Source organism: Neodiprion pinetum, chromosome 7 (genome assembly GCF_021155775.2).
Source record: "Neodiprion pinetum isolate iyNeoPine1 chromosome 7, iyNeoPine1.2, whole genome shotgun sequence".
NCBI lineage: Eukaryota > Metazoa > Arthropoda > Insecta > Hymenoptera > Diprionidae > Neodiprion > Neodiprion pinetum.
This window is the reverse complement of record NC_060238.1, coordinates 2,174,776-2,202,073: the sequence shown is the minus strand read 5'-3', so window position 1 is coordinate 2,202,073 and position 27,298 is coordinate 2,174,776. Positions and strand designations below refer to the sequence as shown.

Below are 27,298 nucleotides of genomic sequence, written 5' to 3'. Positions count from 1 at the left end.
GTGAACCGGAGGCTGACAGGTTCGAAGGTTTTCAAGAGTAAAACGACGATGATGATGTCGGTTATGATCACTGTACATCTGCTAAATCGTTGTACGGTTGGTCCATTCGACGCAATGGCCTGTCTGACTTCCCAGCATTTGAAATCTTGACCTGCGGCGAACCGGAGACAAGACATGTTCGAAGCTTCTCAAGACCACGATGACGATGGTTATGATCATTGTGCGCCTGGCGGATCGTTGCGTGGTCGGTCTCGCAGATTATGGGACGGGTTAGAAGGTCTTAGAAGTTATAGGTTGTAGACGAAACTCTAGTTAAACTTAACGGTCGGTTAAGTCTGGGCTGCAACGGTGTAAGTACGAAATACTCGGTGTACAAGCGCACGACCATTACACGAATACGTGGAGTGAGACGAGGCTGAGTCGAGGGCCACAGTGCCAAACTGTAATCCTCCTTCTTCGAGGCTCGAGCTGGTAGGCCGACTACAGCCACCGGCCAAGTAGCCGTTCTCTTATCTCTATTTGCATAAATTCATAGTTACGGATTAGAGGTTGGATCGGTTGCGTATCCTCCCTCCGCCTGAGGATGACAACTTTGTCAAACGTCGAGCCGTCGTGACTCAAGAACTCCAATCTTTTACCAACCAGCCGCTTGCTTTTCACCGAATGGATACTCGATCCGATTTCTTCTCCTCTCCGATTACTCTATACGAGAGCAAAATTTTCGCTGTCTGACACGTATTTGTGACACCAGCTGCGAACCTATTATACCTACTATTTTGTCTCGCACAGTGTAACGGTAAAATATGCGACGGAATATTCGCCGAAGCTTGCGTTAGCTCGGTCATTTCCAACACGCCACCTCGTGTGACCCTCGGCAGAACTCTGTCCGGTATGCATGTGAGCGCAATCGACAAACGGGATCAAGATATTGTGAAAAGTAGCGATAACGTAAGGAGGAATCGAAACGCGAGAAGAGAACCTAGCTTCGCTAATCCACGATACAAAATGGCCGACGAAACGCTTCGTGGTTGAAAAAAAAAAAAAATATATCGCTAATGGGTAATCAAGTCCAAAAGACTCGAAAAAATTGTTGGAAATTTTATTCCCAAGTATGTATATCGTGTATGTATTACGGTGTGGATGAGTGACGATGATGGGGTTTTTATGGGGGTACGGAGAAGCATCAATGATTCGCCTTGGTCTTATCGCGTCGCCGATTTGGAAAAAGGCGAGTTTAGACAGAGTGAGAATCGAAGCCGCGGGCAGGGTCGGGAATACTAAACGAACCCTTGGCTGAAAGGGGTGGAAAGTAGGGAACTCCGTACTTACGTCGACTCCCGTCGAGGAGACGGTGAAACACGCAGCCTGACCGGGAGACAACGTTCCCGCTACTTACGCTCTTCCGCGGCTTTTTAGGGGTTGGAAAAAAGAAGAGGGGGGTTGTTTTACGGACCTACGGACGGACGGACCATTTGGGCAGACACAAGCCGCTGCCTTTCCACCCTCACGCGACCGATCTTATCTCATCACGACTGACTACCTTACCCTGGGTGGTATAGAACAAGATCCGCTATCGCTACGAAATTGATTTCTTCCTGCATTTATTATACATTGATAGTTATATATGCCACGAGTAGATTATTGCCTTGGTCGTTTTCTACGCGTTTCCTATATCGCGATTATTCGTGTTTGTACAGTACTTATATTTTTATCAATCGATCTATGTAGGAGTGAGAAATCGTTGTAACGAACTGGCTGTTTTATAAACTATATATATGACAACATTGTCAAATGGTTGTCAAGAATTTTAAAGAGTTTAATTTTTTTTAAGGGGGTGCAAAGAACTGAAAGTGAAGGAGAAATCGGAAATTCGACTATCGGATGTAGATTTGAGGAAACGAAAGCGGCCGGAAACATCGAAAAGATTAAAAATAAAAATGTGAAACACCGCGATGAATTATTACCGTGAATTGTGATAAGATATAACTCAGGTGTCTCGGGTGCCTCAAATATGGCACAAGCACGCAGCTGTGCGTTTGAAAGGGTATAAGTTAACTGTCGTTGAAAGTGCAAATATCTTTTTCTCTCTTTTTTACGCCCCTCGACATTTTTTTTGTTTTTCCTTTCCATTTTTTCACTCTGTTATCATTGTTTTCAGGGTGTTATTCATATACAAACAGCCTATATGCCTATACGGGGAATTCCATGCGAATCAAACAAATATCTGACTCTAATATCCAATCAACTGAAACATTGTTTACACGGTCTGAGAATATTTTAAACATTCTCAAAACTTTTATTTTTAACTCGGAGCGATTTCATTATGGAGCGATTTTTATATATTTTATTGGTATATTGAGCTTTTTGTTTTACATCAGTCTCGTAATCAAAACCGGTCTAGAAATGTTCTAAGTGAAAAACAGAAGTTTTGAGAATATTTTGTGAATTTTCAATCCGTTCGATCGATTTTTTAGCTGCTCAAAAAAATTAAAAGTGCTGAAAAAAAAATTTACCAGTAGAATAAAATATCTAAAAAAAAAAAAAAAAAACAATCAAAGAACTGTTTAATAGTTGGGACAATTGCAGAAAATTTTTTGAACAAAGTCAAAGATTGTGAGGGTCGGACGTTTGTTAAGTTCGCATAAGAGACGGCGCAGTTTTCCGCTATGAAAAAAAAAAAAAGTAAAATAAAACAGATACGTTTAAACCGCAGAGATAAGAAAGTACAAAGGGAAGTATTTGATATTATACGTGTATGTGTTCAGGCATATGTATTCACTTTAGTTTCGTTTACCTTCTGATCCAACCACGGTGAAATTCTCAGCGATAACCGGAAGATAAAAGTGGAAAAAAAAAATACAAAATACGTGTAAAACGCGTTTAAAGAACATTGGAGAAAACATTTCTCTCTCTCTCCCTCTCTATCTCTCTCATTCTCTCATTGTGAAAGAATTTTCGTTTTGCGCTTTTAAAATATCATTTACTTTCAACCAGAAACAGAAAGTTTACCTCAGCCAACGTCAATGGAATATGATAATTAAATAAGTCAAAGTCGAAACTTGGCACAAGGTATAAAAGTTTTGTCGCGGTGTTGCAGAAAATTTATAAGTATTTACGTGCAGGTAGGTACGGTAGTCAAAGCGAGAAAGAGAAAGAAAGAGAGAGAAAGAGAGAGAGAGGGGGGGGGGAACGACGGAGATGCGGATCGTTGGTTACCTACTTAAAAATAATTCAAAGAGGAGGACCAAAAGCTTCTTGCAAAGGATTCGTTATACGCGAATGTCCCCCGTTCGTTTTTTACTTCTCATTAGCAACGGCTTAGAAAACTTTCTCTCTCTCTCTCTTCACCCCCTTCGAAACCCCTTTTGTTTCACCTCGACTTGGACGGTTTTTCTCGAAAGTTTGCAAAACGAGTCGCGAATAACGGTCTAGTTATAATCGGGGAGGAAAAAAAAGAAAAATCAAAAAACAATGAGAAGTCAATTCGAAGACCCCGGGGAAATTATTATCACCAAGTCTCGACTCGTCGGGAAAATCGCGTGGCGATGGTTCGAAGGGGGAAAGAAATCGTGACATCGAGGCCGCTGTGCCGCCGTGGGTGGGGTGGTCAGCCGTATAACAACCACCGCCAACTATCTCGATCACCTATCTTGAACGAAGGCGTCATTCCGTAAATATTTGCCGGTGAAACTCTTATCTTAGGACAAAGCTTTACTGACCATATGCCGCACTCTCACCCTCCTTTGCCCTCCTCGCCAGGCCGCCGATTACGGGTTTGCTTGTTTCCAGATCGCACCGTGTGTCTGTGTATGTAGGTACGTTTCCTTCGTTTGTACCGCCTGATATTGTTTCCTATTCGATATTGCGTTAACAGTACACGTACCGAGAATTTATTCAAACTCGGTTAAGGGTGGAAAATGCAGTGTTTTTTTTTTCCTTTCTATTCTTTTAGGAATTAATTGAGAATAATTACATGACAGGAATTAAAAGATGTCCTTTCGCAGAATGTTTATAACAATGGTTTGAATAGTATGAAATAAATGTCTTTTATCACTTAAAGTTAATAATATTGATGGGATGTGGGGTCAAATGTTAGGTAATTTTTTTTAACCACATTGGGTACGTAAGAAATGTTGAATCGAGTTTTCCTGTATAGAGTAATCTAAATTAATTCAGCTCAATTTAAAATCTGAAAGCTGGAAATAATATTTTGTCAGAGAAAAAAAAAATATGAAACCGGGATTTTCTCCACACGTGATTTAGAGGAACATCGATTCCAAGCGTTACTTAAGATTGATCTAAATCTGATAATCTTACCGAGTATTCGAATAAAGAATAAAAAATTGTGATCACGCCGCAGACTTGAGGTAAATTAAGTACACACCATTTGTCTCGAGACATTTAAGATCAGTATCATTTCATTCCTAGTGTTTAGCAATGAAAAAACTTTTTAAATTCTCTTCTATAATCCAGGAAACCTCGAGTGCAGCGAAATGTGCGAAACGGAAGATCTTCTAAAATTGAATTACATACGCAGAAACTTCCGTGCTCCAAATTTCAGATCCTTGATGGTAAAAAAAGCGCATAAAACAGGGTGAAAATAAAAAGAACTCGGTGGCTAAAGATGAAATGAAGCTGAGGCGTTGCGGGAACAAAGGGTTAAGGAGAAGAAAATTGGGGTAAAGGTAGAACCTCGGCTAAGTCACCGGATTAAAACAGAAGTGGCTGCGCTTATGCCGGGACATTCGACGAGTGTCGTTGCTGTTTCGCTCGTGGTCTATTCTCGCCGGAAAGAAAGAGCTAGACAGCTATGAAGGAGGGGGATGGGGGGAGATTTTTGACTATGAAGGGAGTACCTAGAAGGCGTCGCGGTTCCCGGTAAACCGAAAAACAATGAGGAGATAGAGACGAGGGTTGAAGAGAGAGAGAGAGAGAGAGAGAGAGAGAGAGAACAGCCGGAGGAAAGTCGTGATATGAAAACATAATCAGCGTTAAGCTCGCGAACACACAGCAATGTGCTGAGCTTAGCTTAGCTTTCTCTCTCTTTCTCTTTCTCTTCCTCTTTCTCTTTCTCTTTCTCTCTCTCTCTCTTTATCTCTGCGCCGTTGGGTGACGGTTTTCGTTACGCGTTTTCACCGCTTCGGTCTACCAGGTACTCGCCACTCTTTCAATCCAGCCTCCAAAAACCCCGAACGTACAGCCCAGGTGTACAATCGGACGATTTGAACTCGCCGCCAGACTCGAATTTGACAAATTTCAATTCTCAGGGCTGCCAGTGTCGTAAAACTTGGAGCTTATTCAGTCACGGCTGACCTAAAAGCTCGTAAACATTTTAACCTCGAACATTCTTTCTTTGTGAGTTCGATTCTTGGTCCGAAATAAAAAAAAAAAACACCTTTTGTCGTTTTTTACATGCACAGTAATGTTTGTAAATGGAAACCCAGTGGCTCACTATTTTTTTTAAATCAAAACTGAACCAAGGTTTGTTTATTACAGAAATTTTATGTTTCTACGATTAACGTATCGTTTATTTCTCCTGTCACTTGCCTCGTTAATCATTGGACATAAGATTTGAACAGAAAGGAAACTCGTTCCAGTTTTGATTCCGAAAAAAAAATAGTGAGTCACCGCGTACCCATTAATGAACGCAACCGTACCTAACCTCATAGTGAAATGATCCTGATATATAATAATCTCCTGAGTGAAAGATTGATCAGTAAGCCAATCAACGAATAAAAAATGTTGCCTCCTATTGGCCTCTTTCTTTTTCAATTCGTGTGAATTCTTTCAACTATCTTGTACATTTTGTCCGATTTTTATAAACTTGTCCAACGCGCGGCTGTTTCGTCAGTTAAAGTATCGGATGTACAATTTGAATGCACATGTGCAGCCCGGGCCGAAAATTTTCTCCTCGTTCTGTCCTCGGCACGGTGCATTGAAAGGAATAATATCAGAGCTGCGGTTACACGGAGACATTATAAGCATGTGCTCATGTGTGCGAACGTTGTTGCAACGTAGTGCATCGAGATTGCTGCAGCAGACGAAGAGAGAGAGAGAATGAAATAGAGAGAAAGACAGAAGGAGAATCTCTGGTACGGTTTAATACCAATTTTTGCGCCCGTCACAGGTGGATAAAAGACTGCAAACTCCGGTTTCGCAAAACGGGAGATGAATTCAGTAACGATAAAGAGAATAAAAGTAGCTGAAAACGTTGAACGTTTGTGCATATGACGAAGAAAACGGAATTATTGTCTCGGTTATTAATCGGTATTTTTATTCTCTTCTATACGTGTTCGTTTCTTTTTCTCGTTATTTGTTTAAAATTTTTATGTTTCCTTTGTAACACGACGGTGAAAAGTTGCGGTGAATTTACTGCTCCATTCTCCACAGCATCGCCGGTTACGACGCTGGACCGCGTGAAAAAATATTCTTCACGCGTCTCCTTCTGAATGGTACAACTTTTTTACGAGACATTTTCCAACTGAACGAACCAATCAGGTCGGTTGAGAACGTTACGCGTCTTTTGAATTCGGACACCACGTATCTGTATAAATATATATATATATGTACAATGCCATATGGCAACAAGGTGTGCGGGTATTAATAATTTATGAAAGATAGGTGAAAGATAAGTCAAACTCGCAACACTCCGTATCTCGTGGACATTGCGTCGATCGCTTAGCTCCGCGTGACGTCAAAGGCGAGCGGGCCTTCGACTGTTTTTTTTTGTCTCTTTTTTTAACTCTTAATTTCACAAGTTCGTTTGCCAATTTTGGGCGACACTTTTTTATCCGCCAGCTTTTTTTTTTCGTACTTTTTGTTTCTCCCTTTTTGTTTTACTTTTTTCTCACAGCTTTGCGAGTTTCTTAACCCAGTTAACGCGTTAATAATTTGGTTATTATACACGGTAAGTCACGTGTGCCGTCCTGCAGTCGGAGGTTTGAACCCGTTCCTCCTAACTTCCACACGCACTTCCGTACCTGTTTCCTGCGCTAACACCTCACTTCCGGAACACGCAAAGAACCCCCCCAAGCAACGCGACGCCGACCCCCGTCAACCCTCGAGAAGAAGACGCGATCGTTGAACAATTTACAACAGTAATTATACAATTGTTGTACGCGATGCGAAGCTTACTTTCTTTTTTTCTTTGTTTTTCTTGTTTTTTTTTTTTTAAATTCAATCGTCATGCCCCCACCGTTAATTATTAACGAAATACAAATGGGATTTTTACGAAGGAATTACCTTTCGCTTCTTTCGACGATATCGATTCTTTATAAACCCAATCGAGATTTTCTCCGTACGTATAACAGTGATAAACTTTATTTGCATTAATTAATTCTCACTTCTTTTTATTCATTGTTTTTCCTTACAAGCGTTTCAAAGATTTACACGAATCTTTGTAAAATAAAAAATCAACACCTTTGTGAATTCGTATCAAGCTAAGACGTCCCATTATTTTATCTTTCAGGATCGTGTTTTGGTGACCTTTCCGCCGTGCTTGTGTTACGTCATCTTTCATCGAGGAGAGGCGGAAATATGAGGTAATGGACCATTATTCTGATCGTATCCCGACACGAGAAAAAATTTAAAAACAAACACATTATCGCAACAGGAAATATATTAGAAAATCGTCTATTATATTGGCACAAAGATGGTTCGTTAGTCGCGATACAAATTATAATCATTTATCATTTCAAACATAATAACGGAATCAGAAATTTTCCTCATCTCTAAATTAGAATATCATCCAGCACGAATATATCGTGTCAGAAAATGTATTTCCATTAATCTGTCTACGTGGATTTCTACGATTTCAAAACTCGAATTTCAAATACCTAATCGAAAAGTCTACCCAGAAAAAAAGTTGGCGCCGCATTTGCTTTGACAAGACAATTTAATTGAAAATTTGTGATTTTCGTCCTGTGGGTTTAAAAATTTTTTTCTTCTTCTCCTTAACTGACAACGGCAATCGAAAGAACGGGTTTTTCACACACACACACAAGATACGTAACACACATTCCTAACATTAAAATTGACGTGTCTATAAATTTTGAACGAACGCCTGTGTTCACAGAGCTAATAAAACGCATTTCACAATTCGCATTCGCAAAGTACAAGTCGACATTTTTCCTAATTCTCCGTTTCGATTCTTCTCTTTAATTCCGCGGAACGTATGTCATCGATTCGTTTCCGTGATTAGACTTGACCCATTATTTATCATAAATTTTATTCGTTAGACGCATGATACAATAAAGTTAGTACAAAGCATAAAAGTAGGTAATAATATACATGCTACACATGTTTATTCGAATGCATAATTCTTTCCCGTCGCATTGTATCAACGTTCGTGCACTTGTGAAGAATGATTGTACAAGCACGCATAACGAATCATGAAAGTCGTTATTATTCACGTACAACGTTGAACGATTAATTTTGTTTCTTCTTTGTCAGATCTGCTTCGGTTATGATCACTTGACACCTGTGCGCGTACTTGTTACACCTTGTATTTGCGCAGCACTCGCTCTGCGTGTTGCACTGAAATCAGATATATTTTTCATCATATTACAACGATTTACAAATGAACAGATTTTCGTTTATTGGTTTATTGAATTTGAAGCAGTGGCAAAAAAGCGACAACAACTTAACACCATCGTTACAATGATCCGTTTTCATATTCATCCCACTCATTGTCATTCGTTTGTTAATTCTTTTTTTTTTTTTTTTTCCTAATGATGTGATGTTTTAGTATATGTGAATTAAATTGCCAAAAAAAAAGAAAAAGAAAAAATTCAATGCATGAATTTGTTATACCTATATGAAATGATGCCGCAAGCGGTTCTCTCCTTCGGTTGCTTTATATTTTTTGTAATTTTTTTCTCTTTTTCTTTCTTATTTTCTATGAATAAAAGCTTCCAAATCGAAGCTTATGAGTCCATTTTCGGACCCTCGTTTTCCATCGTTGATGTTGGTGTTGTCGAATTTGCTTCCCTCCAACCTGGGCTCTGTTTGCTCACGCATTTTCCAGCGTAAGTCATGCACCATAAATTCGGACAGCATTCTTCCACCACAAGGCACTGAATCTCAGCCAAATAATAATTTATTTTCTCACTTCAAAATCTGATTATTTTTATTCACCCTCAGCTAAAAGGCAGAGCTAGCTAAATTATTCTTACAATAAATTATGGAGAGCGGAAAAAATTGATCGAATAGAAATGTCGCTTATTTCTGGAAATGAAATGTATTGTTACAGCTTGCACGAAACAGAGAAAACAAATTGCATTATACAATTACACGACCGTATGCCGAAGATTTGATCAAGATGTGGAGAAAATCGAAGAAATTCGAGAAAGAGAAAGAAATAATAATTTACAAGATACTTGAATCAGTACTCGATCGAGATGGAAAGTTTTCAACCGATCGTTTTACGAGACGATACGTTGTTAAAAAATAAAAAAAAAAGAAACACGAGAGAAATCGATGATAATTTCAAGAAAATCATACAACTTAATTGAAAAGAAAAAAAAAAAACTGATCCCAATTAACGACTGCAGTAGAAACGAACTAATAATGCAAAAGCAAAAAATAAATACAGCAAAAGCAATCATTGGTATTAAATAACATGATATATCAATAGCGGCATGCAAAAGGCTTGTCATTTTAACTTGCTTTTTGATTGAACATTTTTTTTTTTTCCTAATTTTATTGCTTTTCTGACTTTCGATACGAAACGATTGTGCAGGTTATCTTCGTTGTTATCGCGCCGTTCGTTATTCACCCTCGTATCATTGTTGCTGTAATTATTATTATTATTAATATAATTATTATCATGAACCGACCGGGTCGCCGTGACTCTTGCATGTTGGCCCAGCAACGCTTGTCGGTCTTTCGCCAGTCGACGCCGATATAACGGTTCCGACGAGCAGACCGACGACGCAGACGTAGAAAAGCAGCTTCGACATTCTTGGTTACTACGCGCTTCTCTTTCTTATCTGCAACAAAAACGATCGGGTGTAATGAAGAAGTGAGGTGAAAAAAAAAAAAAAAATGCACTTCATTTCGCACGATTCTCTCAAGTATTGATATTACGGATTCTCAGAGAATCCGTTGATTGTATAATTTTATCAATCCAATTAAACGAACACTCTTCGTGGTTATTGTGATTGCATTCTTTTTTTTTTTTTTTTTTTTTTTTACAACCAATGCTGCTTACTTGTTCGTTCCGAAGTTTCACGAAGTGTGAGATACGAGAATCTTACAGTCGGTGTTATTCCACTTGGAAGATAGGAAGAGAAACGGTGAGAGAAAGAAAGAAAGTTAAAGCGAAGCTAATTGCGAGTGAATCAACGAGAGAGTCGCTCGAATCGAAACGTGCCGTTGTTCAAGGTTTTTTCACTCTTGCCACGGAAATTCCAGCTGTTGAGTAAAGCTTGAGGCACAACGAAAGAATGAAAAAATATGCTTAACGACGGTAGAAAGGAATAAAAAATTACTCGTATTTTGCTCTTGCGATATCAACGGTCATTATACTTAACGTTGCCGTGCAGATTGTTAATAAACCAAGATCCGAGACGAGAAAGAAAATTGAGGATAACAGATCGTAGTTGGTGGAATTTTTTTTTTTTCGCTCACAAAAATAATCCAATCGAATGAATGTTGAAAACGAAACAATTCCTCGATCTTTTCCAGGATCTTACGTCCCCGCATTTCAACGACGTTGCGTAGAGTTTGAAAATTTTTATTTTAAACATTCTTCTATCTGTAATTTTTGACACAGACGTGTAAATGTTTCACTTGTAAAAATCGAAATTTCTTGGTAAGCAATACATTTTTGATTCCCTTTTTTTTCAGCCTTTTCTTTGCACGCATTTCACTCGATTCCTTTCAGGATAATAAAAATCTAAAATTATTATTACTCACAGTTTCTGCGCTGAGCTATTCTCCTTATTTTTTCACCTCCCGATGTTCTTCTCGTTACAAATTAAGTCGCACTGACTTCTCGACCGCCGGTCTTAGCCTACTTATAGCCTCTCGGGTTTCTCCAACACAAAGGCGACCTGTCGGTTCATCGTGTGGACGGAGTGAACAAGTGTTGATTCTGACGTGCCTAACGCGTACACAAGCCGCATAACAAAGTGGAAATTAAGAATCGTAACCGTAAATTGTATCTGCACGAATGCAACAAACTCAAACGGCGGCAGACATCGCTCTGATAGTAACTAATTTCAAGTAATAATCTTCTATGATATAATTTTCTCTAACTGGTTTAATTGGATAAAATTTCTGTTGAAAATCATGACAATCGCCTATTCTTGTACAGATGATTTCTAGTGTCGGTCGTTTAATAAATTCGAAACAATGTTTATCGTTATAATTTGTCTTCTCTTAATCACGAACATAATCACGTTTTTAATAATTTCATTTATTCTGTTTTGTTTTTCATCTCCATTCATTTATTATTTTCCACCTTTTTTTGAGCAACGAATTTCACTTATTGCCGCGTTATCGACTCGGGGGAAAATTAAGATAAAAATAAAATAAAACGTAGGACATTCTTATCAGGAATATTTTTCGAATTCTTCTCGGAAGAATTTCTCCGGAGAAAGCAAAACTCGGGGTTTTTTTGCGATTCAATTTCTATATTGTTTTGGTTTCTCATCTTCGATCCATGCATTTTCATTCTTCACTATACATAGGGTGTCCCAATTTGAAATACGCGTTACGTTTTCAGCCGATCCAACGGTTCAATTGGAAAATGCGTCCCTCAATAGTTGTATGATTCGAAAGGGACGCGTTAAGAATTTTATTTCCAGCAATCCAGCATCGTAACTGGAGATGCTGTGAAGTACGGACCTGTTTTTTTTTTTTTTTTTTAAATTGAATCATACATTTTTGTTTCAACTCAAAAATTCGTTATTCGAAAATTTAATGCACAACTTTGTCGGGAAATTTTTTTTATAAAGCGAATAGTTCGTGAGATGTAGCGAAAAAACAAATTCCGCAGGAGACGAGGAGGTTGAGACACGGAGAATAGAATTACTAACGCGTGCATAGCGATTCCAATAACAATCCTTTTGAATCCACCTCCCCGTGTCTCGCGGAATTTCATTTTTTGTTGCAACTCACAAACTATACACTGTATAGAAAGAAAAAAAAAACTTCCCGAGAAAATTGCACATTTTCGAATAAAGAATATTTGAGTTGAAACAAAACCGGTCCATCCTCCAAAGCATCGCCGGTTACACGTGTTATACGTATGCAAATTTATACATAAAGGGTGTAAATTAAACAAGTCCACGTACAATACGTATGCATTATATTTATGCTTAATTTTCATCGTTTTGTGTTTATTACGTTACATTACTGAAATTTACGGAAGTACATTTTTCAAACAATTATTCGTGTCAGGTTATTGGGCCTTCTCTCTGGTTCCAAGTATCTTGAATCTGGCTTCGGCCAGATCTGCTTCGGTTATTCTTGCTTGGCATCTCCCCGCGTATGGATGGCAACTTGTACCGCTGCAGCACTGCTTGGCGTTTCTGCCGACGCACTGAAATTTGATTTTTTTCAATTACGATACAGATCGGTTTTTATCCTTGCTTGTACGTTGTCCGAAACGTGATCGGAAAAATCAAAAGATATTCGCAACAGTGAAGAAATGTAGAAAAAAAAAAACAAAAAAAGACCCGGAAACCAGTTATACACAAAGATTGTACAGACAAAGAATTGAGTACCTATGTTTTTTCATTTGTTTCGCCTATCTTTTTTTTCCCCTCCCTTAACAATTAACAAAAACGAATAGTTAAATATGCGATGCTTACGTTTCATTGATTCGACTTAAAAATAAAGACACAATTGATACAGAAAGAGAGAAAGAGAGAGAGACAAAAGTAGATAACAAAGTTGAATAAAAAAAAAATGTAAAAAACTTCAGGCTACTTTTTCAGAGTTGGGACAATTGGAGAAAAATTTTTGAACAAAATCAAAAATTGCGGTTCGGCTCGCATGGAATTCCTCATATGTGAAACGAATAAGATATTTTGTCGTTATTATTGTTGTTGTTATAATTCTAGTTTCTTGGTTTCTCCATTCGTAACAGCTATATTTTATATTTTTAACAAATCGCTTGTCGTATTCGTGTCGTTGTTCTTATAATTTACGTTGTTGTTATCAACTCACAGAGTCGCCGTGACGGCCGCATGCTGTTCCTTGCGTGGATCTAGGTACGGTCATGGAGCTTGAGTACCTCGTATTTCCGTAACTCGTGGTCGCCGAGATTACGGTTCCGACCAGCATAACGATGCATACGAAAAACAGAAGCTTCGACATGGTTGATATTTGCCTTTTTTTTTGTTTTCTTCTTTCTGTAACGTGAAAACGGTCGCTTTATAACTGCAAGAGAAGAAAAAAACAACGTTATTCTTACGTTCACGATTTCACTTTTTCACCAAAGCTCTCGTTGATTCGTGCATAAAATATCTCAATTCACATCAAATCTGGAAATTCAACCAATGGCAATTTTTTTTTTCTGCGCTCCCTTTTTTCTTCTACCGTTCAAAATTCCTCGATTACTTCAATTTTTCTACATCATAATTGGAGAGAAATGAACTTAATTAAAAAAAAAAAAAAAAAAACAGCAAATCTGTGCAAGACTCTGCACAGGTTTTATGCCTTATAAACGCGGAAATTTATAACGAACGTATAAGATATAGGAATGATGTCATATCTGCTATATTCCTTTTAAAACATTGACAGCGAGAGTGAGAGAGAAGTGACGTGAAACTAATTCCAAGTTAATGACTGTATAGTGTGTGAATCACTTGTGAATCGAAACATGTCCGCGCTTCCAAGGTTTTTCCCAGTCCCATTGTGTTATATATACGTGGCGAATGGGAATGAAAGAATAGGTAACTGAGTGTATAACACACAAGGCGAGAATTAATCGTGAATAAAAAAATAAAATAAAATTTAAAATAATGACTCGCACCCAGCCTTCGCTATTCAGTGAATTATTATTTACTCGTAAATTTATCTGCTTAATTCTGCCCACGTTATAGAGATAATAAAAATTGAAAACAGACCAAGTATAACTTGACCTCTCTTAGCCTCTGATTTCTTGGAATTTACACAACGCTGCGCGTAATTTATTTACCATTGCGTAACGTAGAGAAACAAAACTGATGTCGGATTTTTGCACAATCTCTATTTTCCAAAATTTTTCACGTCAATTCTTTATTCACATCTGAACGTGAATCGGTGCAAGGTTAATAAAAAACTAATCGCACCGGTTATATGTACAAATTGGCACAAGAATTTTTTAACATCGTAAATTGTCCGAACGAATTTGGATCTTTTCAGAATTTTAACGTTGAAAAAAAAAAAAAAAACTAGATAAACGACGCTTACGTCATCGCATTGAACAATTATCATCGTATGGTTCGATGATTCTTTGAAAAAATTCTTCACCATAAATTTTGAACAGATTTCACCTTCCCCCTTTTACCTCTGTCGAATTCCGAGAATATAAATCGACAGCGAAAGTTACTCACGGTTTCAACGATAAATTCTTATCCGTTTATACCTCGGGCGAACTTCTTCTGGTCGCTAATGAAGTCGTACTGACTCCTCGACACGGATCTTGACCTACTTATAGTCTCATCGTCAGTTTGGTTCCCCCATCGTAACGGCGATAGTTTCCATAATCGTGTGTCTCTGCGTACATGTGACACAAACGGAGACGGAGAACACGGGTCAAAGCGATTGCGAGGCGATTAGAACCACTATTAGAGAAAAATTTCAACGTCTTTCCAGAAACGGCAAGATTCTAGGAAAAAGACTGTCGTAATTTTTTCTTTTTTCCACAAATTCTTTTTTCTCTTCCATGCCTTTGATGTTCAACTGTCATTAAACACAATTATTCTTGTTCAATGTTATCGACAAGTTTCGCAAATTTTTCCACCCGTTCCGATGATTACAAGGAATTTAATCCAAGCGTGCAATATAAATCATTACAGAACCACAGATCCAAGAAATTGTCGCACGAAACAAATGTCCGCAATTTCTTCTCTAGATTTTTCACAATTGTTTTCATTTTTAAGCTCAAGCCTTGCTCGTCGAGAGAATTAATTCGGGATGTTTTTTTTTTTTACATACTTACCTAGTTTCAGAGATTTGCTTAATTACTTGTAATATGAGAAATGAAAATCTTTCTGCATATTTGTATCAAGCTAACTTGTTTTTTATTTATTTTATTTTTCAGGCTGGTAACTTGGTGATATTTCAGTCGTATTGTGTGACGTGATCTTGCTTCGAGGAGACGAGGAATTGTAAGTTGTTTAATTTTTACCTGACTTACATGTCGTGTATTTAATCGGAACACTTGATTAAAAATTTCGAAGATGTCCGACGTTGATCTTCTTAATTAGATGCGATTTCTTCGTTCGTCTATTTTTCGTTTCAAATATCTTTGTAATACTGATTTCGTATAATACCGGAGTTCCAGAGTTGGATAATATTTTGTCAAAACTTTCGGTATCTTATCTGCTGCTCCACGAACAACAAACTATATAACAATATCATTTCTATCATCCTTCGAGTCGGATTGAAAATTTTTTGAAAATACACACATCGACGCAACAGGAAATTTCTTAGAACGTCTTCAGATATATTGGTTTGATTGCCAATGGTCACGAAACATGTTGTATTATTTACCATATCAACTGACTGCGAACCGCGGTTAGTCGATTTTTATTTTAACATTTGACCCGGGAGTTCCAGGAGCTGTAACATTTATTTACCCGACGTACACGGATTACATATCACATATTTATTGCTCTCCACCATTTCGACTTTATACGTATATGAAATAAAAATTTTCAGTACATTTGAATATTTTATTTATCGTACATATATCCGATTATTTAATGTCTTGTGAGAAACAATGCAACGCAAAGTTTTTGTTTGCGTCTGAACTTCGAAAATTGCATTTTTTTTTCCTCTCATTGTCCAAGTTACTGTAGAAAAATACTTTATGCATGTGTCATAGATGAAGAAATTAAAAAAAAAAAAAAATCGTTTGAAAAAATTGATGATATAAAAGCAACGATGTAATCAACGCAACGCGTAACGTTATCAATTAAAAATTGCGTATAACATCGAGAACCTCGCGTGTAAAATTCCCCAAGGTGTAAACGCTGCACTTGTTGCGTTATGTACTAATATACATACAATACGTGAGAATTATTCATTGTTCGAATTAAAAACCAGTGACACGGAAATTCTCAGGATATTTTCCCCCCTTCTCAATCCAATCTCTTTGTATTCCGATTGATTTTATTGTTGTATACCTACATTAACAGTTTACAGAGTAGACTTGTGGGTAAAATGAGTTATAAAAGAATTGCGACAAGGCGATGATTCGATTTCTTGTTATTTTAATCTCACAGTTAACGTATTTTATTTGTTCCATCCATTCTTATTTATTCACCTTCACTATTGATTTTAGAATCTTATTGTTTTCGTGCTAAACACATCAACGAAGGAATAATTTTTTTCCGCATTAAAATTCTTCTTTAAAAATATATCCGTTACCGAACAATCGTAAGTCTTGTGTTTTATATAATGTATCAGTTTTTTCTTGCTCTCAATGACATCTGTTTTTAAATCGTAATTCGTCTCGGTGTGCTTGCGTAAATTTTTTTTTTTTTTCTCTCATCTTTCTACGCTCATACATCACGCCTTATTAACTTATTTCACCCATCCGTTGCAATACACAGGCATACTATGCATATTTTATCTACACGAATACATACATTTACAATATACGATAAAGTGCGGCAATTATGAAGTCTACAATATTATACACGCGTAATTAAAGCTTATCTTTGAATTTGTTTTTATTTATCAAACGTTGTACTCTTTATATACATGCATATATGTATATATACATGCACGTATGTAATGCTGGTACTACGCAGCCGCTCGAGTCAGACGAAAAACAAACTTGAGATGAAAATACAACAGCATCTTGTATAACGTGTGTAAATTTACTCCCATGTAACTTCGTAAAAAAAAAAAAAAACAACGGTCCACATCGGCTTCAATTTTTCTTCATCTTTCACGAATTATTACAATTTCAATTAATTTTCGTTTTCCTTTTTTGATGAATTTTCGTATTGCTTTCGGTTTCTGAAATCACTTTTCTTCAAACTTCAACGAATCGTTGCGTTCTCGAATCTCTGGAATCGGAAGATGTCGAAAACGGCTGGATAAAAAAATTCTAAACTTGCAGGATTTTACAATCAAATGATGGGCATGAAAAATAACCAACAAAAATATACTTTCTCTAAATAAACGATCAAGTTTTACCGAGTTTGTATATTTATATTTGAAAAAAAAAAAAAAAAATTTACAAATCCTTTGTTTCTTAGAAATTATTTTGTTTCGTAATTTTGCTTTCAAAGCTCTTTCATTAGACTGCAAAGTCCTATGAGTTACAGATTTTTCACTCGACCGTTTTCGAAATCATCGCGAAAGTTTGTCGGACGTACCGACAGACTCGTAACTTTTCGTAACGATGAAAAGTATCGCAAAAAAAAAAAACCACCGTTTCTCCGACTTGTTTCATCCGTCGTAGATAATTTTTCTCTCAGAAATGTTTTGTAAAGTGATTGAAAAAAAAAAATCACCGCTATTTTTATTTTTTCTCTCGTTTTACCTCTTCTCTCTACTTTTTCTTATTCGAAATCGACAAAAGAGATCCCGAAAAATGGAAGTCCCGGGCGAATGTCCTTACTCGCAATATGTACGGCGAAAAGCAATATCGCCCGGTTGATTTGTTATACAATTGTCACACGTCCTCCCCCCTCCCTCACCGAACTAGTCAGATACTCTGTCTATTTGCTTTGCTGCTCTTTCGTTTCATTGTCCTTCTCCTCATCCTCATTCCCCTGTTCCAACTCAGTCAGATGTAACTACTAACTCTTGACGGGCGTCTTATTTTATCGCCGCAGGTAAACATTATATTGCTTGCAACGGTGTTCGGGGTTTGGGAAATCCTCGTTTCTCGTTTCGTTCCCTCCTTATACGATTCCCAGACGATACAACTCGGCGAAAAGTTTTATTTTTATTTACTTTTTATTTTTATTCATTTATTTTTTTTTTTTTTCTTACCTCCCTTAAAACTTTCCTCTCTTTTTCCACTTCTCTTATTACACACGATCGTGCAGAGAAAATCTAAAAAGATGAGAAAAAAAATGACAGAATAAGAATGCGTATTTCCTTATACGAAAAAATTGAAACTGAAGGAAGAAAAAAAAAAGTTGAGAAGACTTTTAGCGGGATTTATTTTCCTTGGTCAAAACTCAAGCTCAAGTCTTCTACATTTCCAGATGAAAGTAAATATTAAAAAAAAAAAACATTTGACTGTTCAGCTTAGGAAGAATCAAAGTAAACTTTGGGAGACAGATGAAAATTCTCAATTTCTTTATAGAATTTGAAGTAAAAAGATTTTTATATTTTTTCTTGTACCGACACATAAAATGATACCTAGATTATTCTCGCCCATTTGTTATAAATATTTTAATTGAAAAGAAAATTACGATGATTTTTGCGGTTTGCTTTGCTAAGTTTGATTTCTCTTGAGTTGATGCAGGGTATATTGTTATAATAACATCTCGCGGTTAGAATGCGGCGAAACCACTTCGTATAGTAATTCCAACTTTTTAGAGCCACGGGAATGCCGGCGGAGCGCATAACGCGAGAGACATATGACAGCTTTGTCGTTTTGTAGGCGAGGGAACAGTTACAAGTATAATAAACGTTGACCGTTAAGCGCGAGAAGAAGATGGCACGGCGAAGTTGAGAAACGGAATAAAAATGAAAATGGGATAAAAGGGACTCAGGCTGGGGATACGATTACGCAAAAGAAGGGCGGAGAATTTCAAACTTTTTTCTGGTCAAACTCGGTGAAAATAAATCAAATTTTGACGGAGTGTCAAACTTTCAGCCGTCGGGTTTCCGATCATTCGAAGCTTGGTCGTTTCTTCAAAGTTTCAATTCTTTACTTCAACTTTCGCCGCCAAATAATTCGGAATTATACGCTTTCGGAATATCAAGACCGCCTGGATTTACGCGTTAAAAAAAAAAAAATCATAAGAATCTGTTGTAAATTTCATGCTACTCTGAGATAACGGAAAATTGGAACATTGCAAGCTGATGAAAAAATCGAATTTCAGGCTTTTTCAATACGGATTAAAAAAAGGGAAACAAAAAATTGACACGGTAGATTTTAACTTGACGATTCTCTCCGCATCTTTCGGCACACATTTTTACAACGTTTGCAGAAACGACTCGAATAAAACGATCAGACGAATAGTCAAGATACAAAAATCGACGCGAATCGCGGCGTTATAAAGAGCAAGCGATTTCTTTTTCTAGTGACGATAAGAGAAGTTTACCGCACCCCCCCCAAAAAAAAAAAAAACCCTCGAGGCCCACCCCACGTGTATTCTGAAAACGGTGTCATCGTCGTCTCGTCTCGTCTCATCTCCTCTCATCTCATCCCCTCCCAAGTCCTCCTCCCCCTCCCTCTCCTCGACACTAAAACCCGCACTTTATTTCTCGAAATAACCTTTGTAGTGGCGAATTCTTAAATGTCTTTTTCCACCACGGGGTTGTTGGGTCGCGAGGGGGAAAAAAGGGGAGAAAGAACCTTGTCCGTGACAGGCGGTTTAAGCCGGTGAAATGTACTCGTGGTTCTACACACACACACACACACACACAGAGAAATTCGCGAGATTCATCTCCGACTCCGAAAAAGAGAGAATCAACCTTAGCCTTCTCACTTTATCCCGCGATTCATCCGGCAACGTTCTTTTGACCGACGTTTCAGGACGCGGCGAATCTGTTTTTGGTTTTTACGAGCGGGAATCGTGAATTTTCTACCACCCCTTAAAACCTGACCCCTTGATGTCTTTCGATCAGCAAGAAAATCGCAAAACGATCCTTTTCACACCCCCACCACCGCCCTCCACCAACAACGCTGCCGCCAAAATTGAGACAGCGGCGATCATTTTCTATGGGCGATATAATGGGATAATAAAATTTATCATCATACATCCCTGGCTTTTCCTTTCTTTCTTTCTTTCTTTCATTCTCGATTCTTCGCCTCTCGGTATTCCTCGTAATTCAAGGGTAGAGAATTCGAGTCGTGTAAGTCAAATAAAATTTGAATAACAACAATGCCCAAAAGTTGTCAGTAAATTTTTTAAACAAAACATTGCTTGATAATTTTTTTAGGGAATGTTTCTTCTCGTCGTGTGAAATGAATTCGTTGATTTGCGTGTGTGTGTTTTTATTTTTTTCTTTCGTCTTATCGTGGTTATCCCTTTTCTTTTTTTTATATTCTCGTTTATTTTGCACGTCGATCGAATCGCCGAGAGTGGCGAAATAAGAGAAGAACGAGAAAATTATATGACAAGTCTTTACGAGGACGTTGCGAGAGATGCGGAGGGTGTGTTTCTTTTATACCTGAAACATCCGATCGTCTCGCGTGCCACGTCCGTTGGTCCGTTTTTATTTTTACGATAGGACACGAAAATCTCGCAAGCTCTCGACGAAAGACGAAACTCCGTCAAGTCTCTTCGTCCTCCTCCTCCTCCTCCTCTATTTTCTTTCACCTGACGTTTTACTTTTATTATTATTTTTACTTTTACTTTTATCACCGCAACAATTCTTCCCTATTCACGCGGCGAAGATTTGATTCAACTTGAGAGGGCCGTATCGTTTCTACGACGTCATCCCTCCACCACCCCCTACCCTAAGCCACGTCCTCTTATTTTTCACCATCAAACCGCAGCCACATGCAATCTTTATGCACTTCTTCGCCACATCCCTCTTGTGTACAAATTTTTTTTTTACACAGGTAACATAGGATATAACTGTATATGATACATGTATATATATATGTATGTATGGCTCTTATATTCTTTCTTATTGTTTTTATCATTCCTCTGATGTTTCTCATCACGTATTTGGCATTTTTTTTAATCGAAAACATTCTCAACGTGTCATTGATGTATTCAAGTAATTCTTTTTGATCAAAGAATTCATCGTGATGTTCAACCTTCGATAATAATCTATTTCATCGTACATTTAAAGACCGTCCCAACTAAACACGTCAATGGTCAATGACCAATCAAACAACATACCTGCTAGTCAATGACCATCGCATAAAAACTTGAAATTTTCAATCACATGTTTAGCCAGAGGCAATTCTATCACTGAATTGTTGAAAATACATCTTAAGGAGACCTCGAAACTAGCGCTGTGCGATTAATCGATAAATCAATACCGTTCAGATTAATCGTTTTTCCAATCAGTCGATTAATTAACCGTTTCGATTGATAATTCTGCAGGTCGATCGGCGCGTGAATGAAAATTCGAGAAACGATTATTCACAGCACTATTCGCACCGCGTTCGTGTCAAAAAAAAAAAAAAGAAAGAAAAAAAAACATCTTGATATTAATAGATTAAATGTCACGAACCTTGTGGCGATCAAGATGCTTGATCAAAAAGTGAAATCGAACATTCCTGAATTCAATCGCGCCGTCATTCGAGCAGCGAAGGAAAGCAGCAGAGAGCATTGAACGACCATGACCATGAAGTGGAGCTGGATTGGTGGCCCAAATGTGTTTCGCCGTGCGTTTCAAGCGCGTTAAGAGACGAAATCGCGCTAGTTGCGAGGGTCGAATACTGGTTTCCACTCAGGTCGAACAGACTGCGGCGGTACGTATAAATCTCTGTGGATGGTAGTTGGTTATGTCCCATCGTTCTCGGCCGAGTCTAGTCTTGAGGGTTGTTTTACTCCTCGGTAAAATCTATTGCCACCCCCCTTTTCACCACCACGATTTCTCGGTTTTCACTGATATTCCACACCAGACGGAGTTCCGTACCGGTTAGCCTTGGTCTGCCAATGTCTTCTTCTTATTCGGTCTCTGGTGTTGCATACACATGTATAAGCTGCTGGACAATTTGATAATTGGGATCCTATGACAGGGTAGAGGATGCGGAGTGATTCACGGACTGACCGTTTCTGTATACTTCGCTCGATGTGAATATTCTACGCATGCATGCATATATATGTATATATACACACACGCGCACCGCGAAGAGGGAAACCACCCTGCGAACAAAACACAAATTTTGAAATATCTCACGGACTTCCTCATCTTCACGTCGGTTTCTCCTACTTTCCTTAAGTATAATGTAACCCGGCTGCTGCACTGCCGAGGCTAGACGCTGTTTTGTCTCTGTATGGCGGCACGATGCCGGAACCGTTGTGTAATTGAACGATTAATCACCCCGGATGCGTTAATCATATCTGCACACTCGAAGGGTTCGGGAAATTGAAAGACAACATCCCACTGCTCGCGTTTTTTTATTTTTTTATCTTTTTGTCTTTTTGTTTCACAACGACTATGTCTTTCGATTATCGGGACGGAATGAAGAACAGTTTTACAGAATAATTAAGCTGGAAAGACAGTTTTTTTTGTATTTTTTTTTTTTTTTTCTTGCTCGAGATCATTTTCATCGTCGTGAGAAGTGACGAGTTTTTTTTTTTTCCTTTCACACTCGGTATTATCAGTTGAAATTCGATCTACGCTTGATTACTACTGTACCGATAGATTTCTAAAATTGGAAATAGAAAATAAAATAGAAAAAAAAAAAACAAACAACGGTATTTGAAAAATGACATCTAAGATGATTTAAAAAAACTGGTTATCGATCGAAGTTGATAGAAAATCAATTCAGGAATAAATACCATCGTAAACAATATCATTAATTATATTTCTAAAAGTATATCGAATTCTCAATTCGCTTCTTTCTTTTCTTTCGCTAGTTTTTCGTTTTTTCTTTACGAAAAAAACGTGTGGAAATAAAATTTCGTTTCACGTATCCCATCACCGTGAATTGCATCGCGTTAATTTTCTTGTGACCAATGTCCGGTTGAGATATGCACCGAATGCGGGGGCGTCGGTCGATCGGGGGTGGTGGCGACGGGGGGGAGGGGGGGGGGGGGGGGGGGGGGCGAAGTGAAACGTAGGTACGTATGTCGACTAGCTGATCGCAGAAACGCGAACGGATGATTGAATTAGCCAGGCTCCCAGGCGTTGCCGATCGTTTTAACGCCGGCTTAATTGTTGTACTTTCACTCGCTCGCTTTTTCGCCATCCGCTTTTCCGGTTCTCCGATTTAGTAGCCTTCCCCCCCTCCTTTTCTTCACCTCCCCCTTCCGCCGTTACCTAGCAGCTCGCTCGCTCTACGCTAATTGATAATTACACCGATATTATAACCCATTCAGTCCAATTAAAATTTCAAACAATCATTTGCCTTCTCTTTCGTGTTTGTTTATTTTCCTTCCTTCTTATATTTTTCTTTCATTCCTCGTTACGGACATGATTTTCTTTCCTCTCGCATCTTTATTTTTCAACCTTCTCCCGTGGTGCGATCTGTTTTTCTTTTTTTCTTTTCCACGCTATTGTGCTCTGTTCTTTCGTAATTTTCTCTATTTCGAATGCTTGACATACAATTTTTAAATCAATTTTTTACAGTCGGGATAGACGTTTGTTTTTACTGTTTTACCATATTTCTTTGTCTCGTATCAATCGTACACAATTTTGTACAACAAATTGAGATTTGACAAGAATTTTTCAACCATATGAAACCGGATTTAACTTCTTCTCTAACTTTACATGCTTGCTTTTTTTTTCTTTGTCTATTTCTCTTTATCGACTTTATTTATTTTTTATTAAATATCTTTCGTTACCTTATAATTATTATTTTCAAATGTTGTAGATATATACATATATATTAACATCGAGCTTCCCCAGGTGCATGAAAGTTTCTCATTTAACCACATATCTCTAGATATATGCAATACACGCGTGAAAAGATAAAAAATAAAATTGGTCAAGCTACGGCTTTTAACCCTTTTTGTGGTGCGAGAAGGGAAAGCAGAAACGGCGTCAACAACAAAAAGTACTCATTCAGAAACCTTGACGCGATAATTTTTAGAGGTTTCTTTCTGTTTTTTTCTTTTTGTTTAAGACACGCGCGTTCATGTACGGACGATTCTCCGGAAACTCCACGTCTCTTTGAATATTTTCGAAGAATAATATTTTTTCTTCAATAACTTGAAAGTTAAACTCTGAGAAAATCTTATCGTAACTAATCTGCTCAGCGGTAAATGTATAATTCGTTACACAGGTGGAACTCAAAATGTGGAAAGAAAAAATCACACGAGACAGATTTCAAAGTGATATGTTTCATATTAAAAAAATTACTAATGAATACGTGATTTCGTTTCGTACTGAGTTTAAAACGAGCATCGTGATTGCGGAAGAATCCTCCATATATTGTATATATATTCACGAATCCTTATCAACCGGGAGTGTCTCGGTGGGTTTTAAAGAGAGAGAGAGAGAGAGAGAGAGAGAGAAGGGGTGAGAAAAAAAGGGAATGAGAAAGAGAGAGAGAGTGAGAGATACATAATACAGTCGAGTTCGGCGAGCGCTGGCCATTTCCTAGCAATTTCCTGAGGCTGTTTTTCATAAAAGTGAACTTTTGAACCGCTCCCGCTCACTTCTCCGCCCCTCTTTGCCTTTGGAATAAAATATTTCGTTAAGTAGCCACCGCTGGACACTCGGAATATCCCCCTTTCTCACCCTCCAAGTTCCCGACACCATAGCTACGGTTATAAATGACTGTACTCACCTAAATTTTCACGTAATTTTTCTTCCCTTTCGCAGTTTTTTTTTTTTTTTTTATTTTCGTTTATTTTTTTTCTATTCAACTCTTTTCTCCTTTTTCTTTGTATGCCTGTTTGTCTGGTTGGTTGTTCGATTACGACTTTTCATCGCTGCTAAGTAGGTGCGCGCCTTTTACTCTTGCACGTAAAATAGCTGACCAGCCTTTATTCCAAGTTAGCTACAATACGCGGATGGTTTGTATCGCACGTGCTTTTAATATCCTTATTACTTTTAGACAATTCTTCGTATTCGGCTTTCCATAATTTAAATTTTTCATCAAGACATACGTTGAAACCAGCAGAATAAAAACATCAAAATGGATTAGTAGGAAAATAAATCGATCAGTCTCGCTTGTACGTTCTAATCTCGATAATTAGGAACTCGAACAATAAGCTCGCATCATTTTCTACCTTAATCTTCACTCTTTTATCTTTTCTATGATATTTCGCAATCTGACGCTAAGTCTCAAATTTTCATCAACGTAAGATTTAATTTTTTTCCCAACATAGTTTATCACGCGATTTTTTTTTCACCTCTGTTCACCGCTTTACCGTTCAACTTCAATTTCGTTTGCTTGTTTTCCCACCAAATTTAAGCTTTTTTCAATAGTATTATTTTCAAATAAAAATTTTTCTCCCTCTCACTTTCCCGGCGGATATTTCTTAAATATTTTAACCAACTGTTCAGCAATTTTTTTGTTCCTCCACATTTTTCATTTCTCTTTCGACGATCAATTTATCAACATACATCGGAAAATACAGCATTACCTGCACATGTATTTTCGTTAAACGCGGGCCAACTTCTGGCTCCATCCGACGTTGGCTTTCAGAACTAGAAATTGGATTCTGGCCTGTGGCGCACGCGTGACGCCAAGCGTTCGAAAAACAACGGTAATTCAAACGCAGAGGTCGGTTTCGCTCAGTCGGCAACAACGGGATCTCCAAATCTACCTCTAGCAGCTCGATACGACGCATCGGCCGCAATTATTGCCCGCTTGACAGTTGCGGCAAGTTTAGTCGTAGCGAAGTAAAAAAAAAAAAGAAAATGAAAGGCGAGTAGCAGAGAAAAAAAAATCCAAAAAAACCCCGTATAAAAAAGCAAAAAAAACAAAAAAAAAGCAAAAGATATTAAAAGTAGTTAAAAGAATCGAAAAATCCTGCAAAAAAAAAAAAAAAAACATTTAAAGATGTAAGAAAAATTGAAGAAAAAAATTAGTATCTCGACAGGAGAATGGGACAAATTTTTTTTTTTTTTTTCACAACAATCTTCTGTCATTTTCTTTCGTCGTTTATCTTCTCGTAATTTTCACAATTTACGATACGTATGTCGTATACATATATGTATATGTACGTATGTACGTAGGTGCGTCAAGTCGATTGAATTTCGAATACAAATTGGCGTAATTGTTTTTTTTTTTTTCTTTCAATTCGAAAGTAAATTCCGCGCGTACGCAAGTCAAAGTTTAGATTGGTCGGGCTGTTATTTATGTGGAACCAATCGATGGGTGACTACACTGCATACGGTATATCTATATCTGTAAGGTATATCGAGGGAAATTCGCGGTATAACTCGGGTGTAGTATCGCAGGCATACATACATGCACGTGTGTATGTATATAACCTTTGTAGGTAGGTAGGTAAAGTCCTCAATCAAGACGACAAGAGTGCTTGAATTTTCAATTAAAAAAAACCTCCGGCCTTTCAACTCTTCGATCTTTCGTTCTCACGCACGCAAACATATATGCATATGCAAATACACGAAATGCAATTGTGTGTAGTATGTGTATATCCATCTATTACACAATCCGTACATATCTGTATGATATGCACGATTTAACAGGGAAAAAGATAGAGTGAAGTAAAATAAAATAAAAGAAAAAAAAAAAAAAGACCGTGAGCAGAGACGATATTTATAAAGGAAAATAAATCTGTTTTCGTTCTCCTTTCATTTCTTTTTCAATGTTTTCCACGTTACGTAATTATCGTTTTAGGGATTGAATTTATGTATATACGGTAGGTACTCGATGAAAATCAATGATTAAAATCGGATGCACAAAAACGATACTAACCCAGCGTTAAAAACGTTTCATATACAATTTCTTATCTCGTCGATTGAAGATTGACGAAAAAAAAAAATGTGTAAATGATAAAACGATTGAAATAGATATATGATATATATTTTTTTAACGAACACGTGATAATATATAATTGAAAAAATCATGAGAATTTTTAAATTTCTTATGTAAAAAATCTGTTTTGATAGAGTGTACACGTATGATACTGAACGGCTGGTAGTGACGCATTATACAAAAACATGCACCCCATGATTCCGGTCTGCATGACGGTTGAAAAGTATGGGTGGTGCACACAGTTGCAATCGTTGCATGGTACCCATAGGTTGTGGCGAAAATTTTTTCGCACTGATCGGTTCCCCGCCGCTGATTTGCCGGGGTGCAACACGCAGATCGTTTCATGGGGCGTGTGCGTGCAAA

General features: G+C 37.7%; 3 protein-coding genes across 3 annotated transcripts in view; 1 reads left to right on the top strand and 2 right to left on the bottom strand.

The window, feature by feature from the left end:
- LOC124223029 (uncharacterized) overlaps positions 1–27,298 on the top strand; it is a 291,603-nt gene that overhangs the window by 216,823 nt on the left and 47,482 nt on the right. The window contains exon 8 of the mRNA XM_046634639.2: positions 15,257–15,323. The gene's annotated coding sequence lies outside the window, so the exon portion shown is untranslated. The remainder of the gene's footprint in view (positions 1–15,256; positions 15,324–27,298) is intronic.
- LOC124223263 (uncharacterized) lies at positions 8,211–11,067 on the bottom strand. The gene is made up of 4 exons (XM_046635066.2): positions 10,918–11,067; positions 9,837–9,989; positions 8,928–9,074; positions 8,211–8,535 (listed from the first exon to the last, which is right to left on the bottom strand). Exons 2-4 carry the CDS (start codon positions 9,957–9,959, stop codon positions 8,428–8,430), a joined length of 378 nt encoding a protein of 125 aa, XP_046491022.1. The 5' UTR covers positions 9,960–9,989; positions 10,918–11,067; the 3' UTR covers positions 8,211–8,427.
- On the bottom strand, positions 12,297–14,688 carry LOC124223030 (omega-conotoxin-like protein 1). The gene is made up of 4 exons (XM_069137763.1): positions 14,547–14,688; positions 13,424–13,493; positions 13,177–13,361; positions 12,297–12,547 (listed from the first exon to the last, which is right to left on the bottom strand). The coding sequence occupies exons 3-4, from the start codon at positions 13,324–13,326 to the stop codon at positions 12,407–12,409; spliced, it is 291 nt and encodes a 96-aa protein (XP_068993864.1). The 5' UTR covers positions 13,327–13,361; positions 13,424–13,493; positions 14,547–14,688; the 3' UTR covers positions 12,297–12,406.

Bases quoted from the DNA above. Each gene is read 5' to 3' on its own strand.
- LOC124223263 (XM_046635066.2), bottom strand. From the start codon at position 9,959: ATGTCGAAGCTGCTTTTCTACGTCTGCGTCGTCGGTCTGCTCGTCGGA. The intron at 9,075-9,836 runs GTCGGTTCATGA...GCTGAGATTCAG, and splicing joins GCAAGAGTCACGGCGACCCG to TGCCTTGTGGTGGAAGAATG. The intron at 8,536-8,927 runs TAAGCTTCGATT...ATCTGATTTCAG, and splicing joins AGGGTCCGAAAATGGACTCA to TGCAACACGCAGAGCGAGTG.
- LOC124223030 (XM_069137763.1), bottom strand. From the start codon at position 13,326: ATGTCGAAGCTTCTGTTTTTCGTATGCATCGTTATGCTGGTCGGAACC. The intron at 12,548-13,176 runs GTGAGTTGATAA...ATCAAATTTCAG, and splicing joins GCGGCCGTCACGGCGACTCT to TGCGTCGGCAGAAACGCCAA.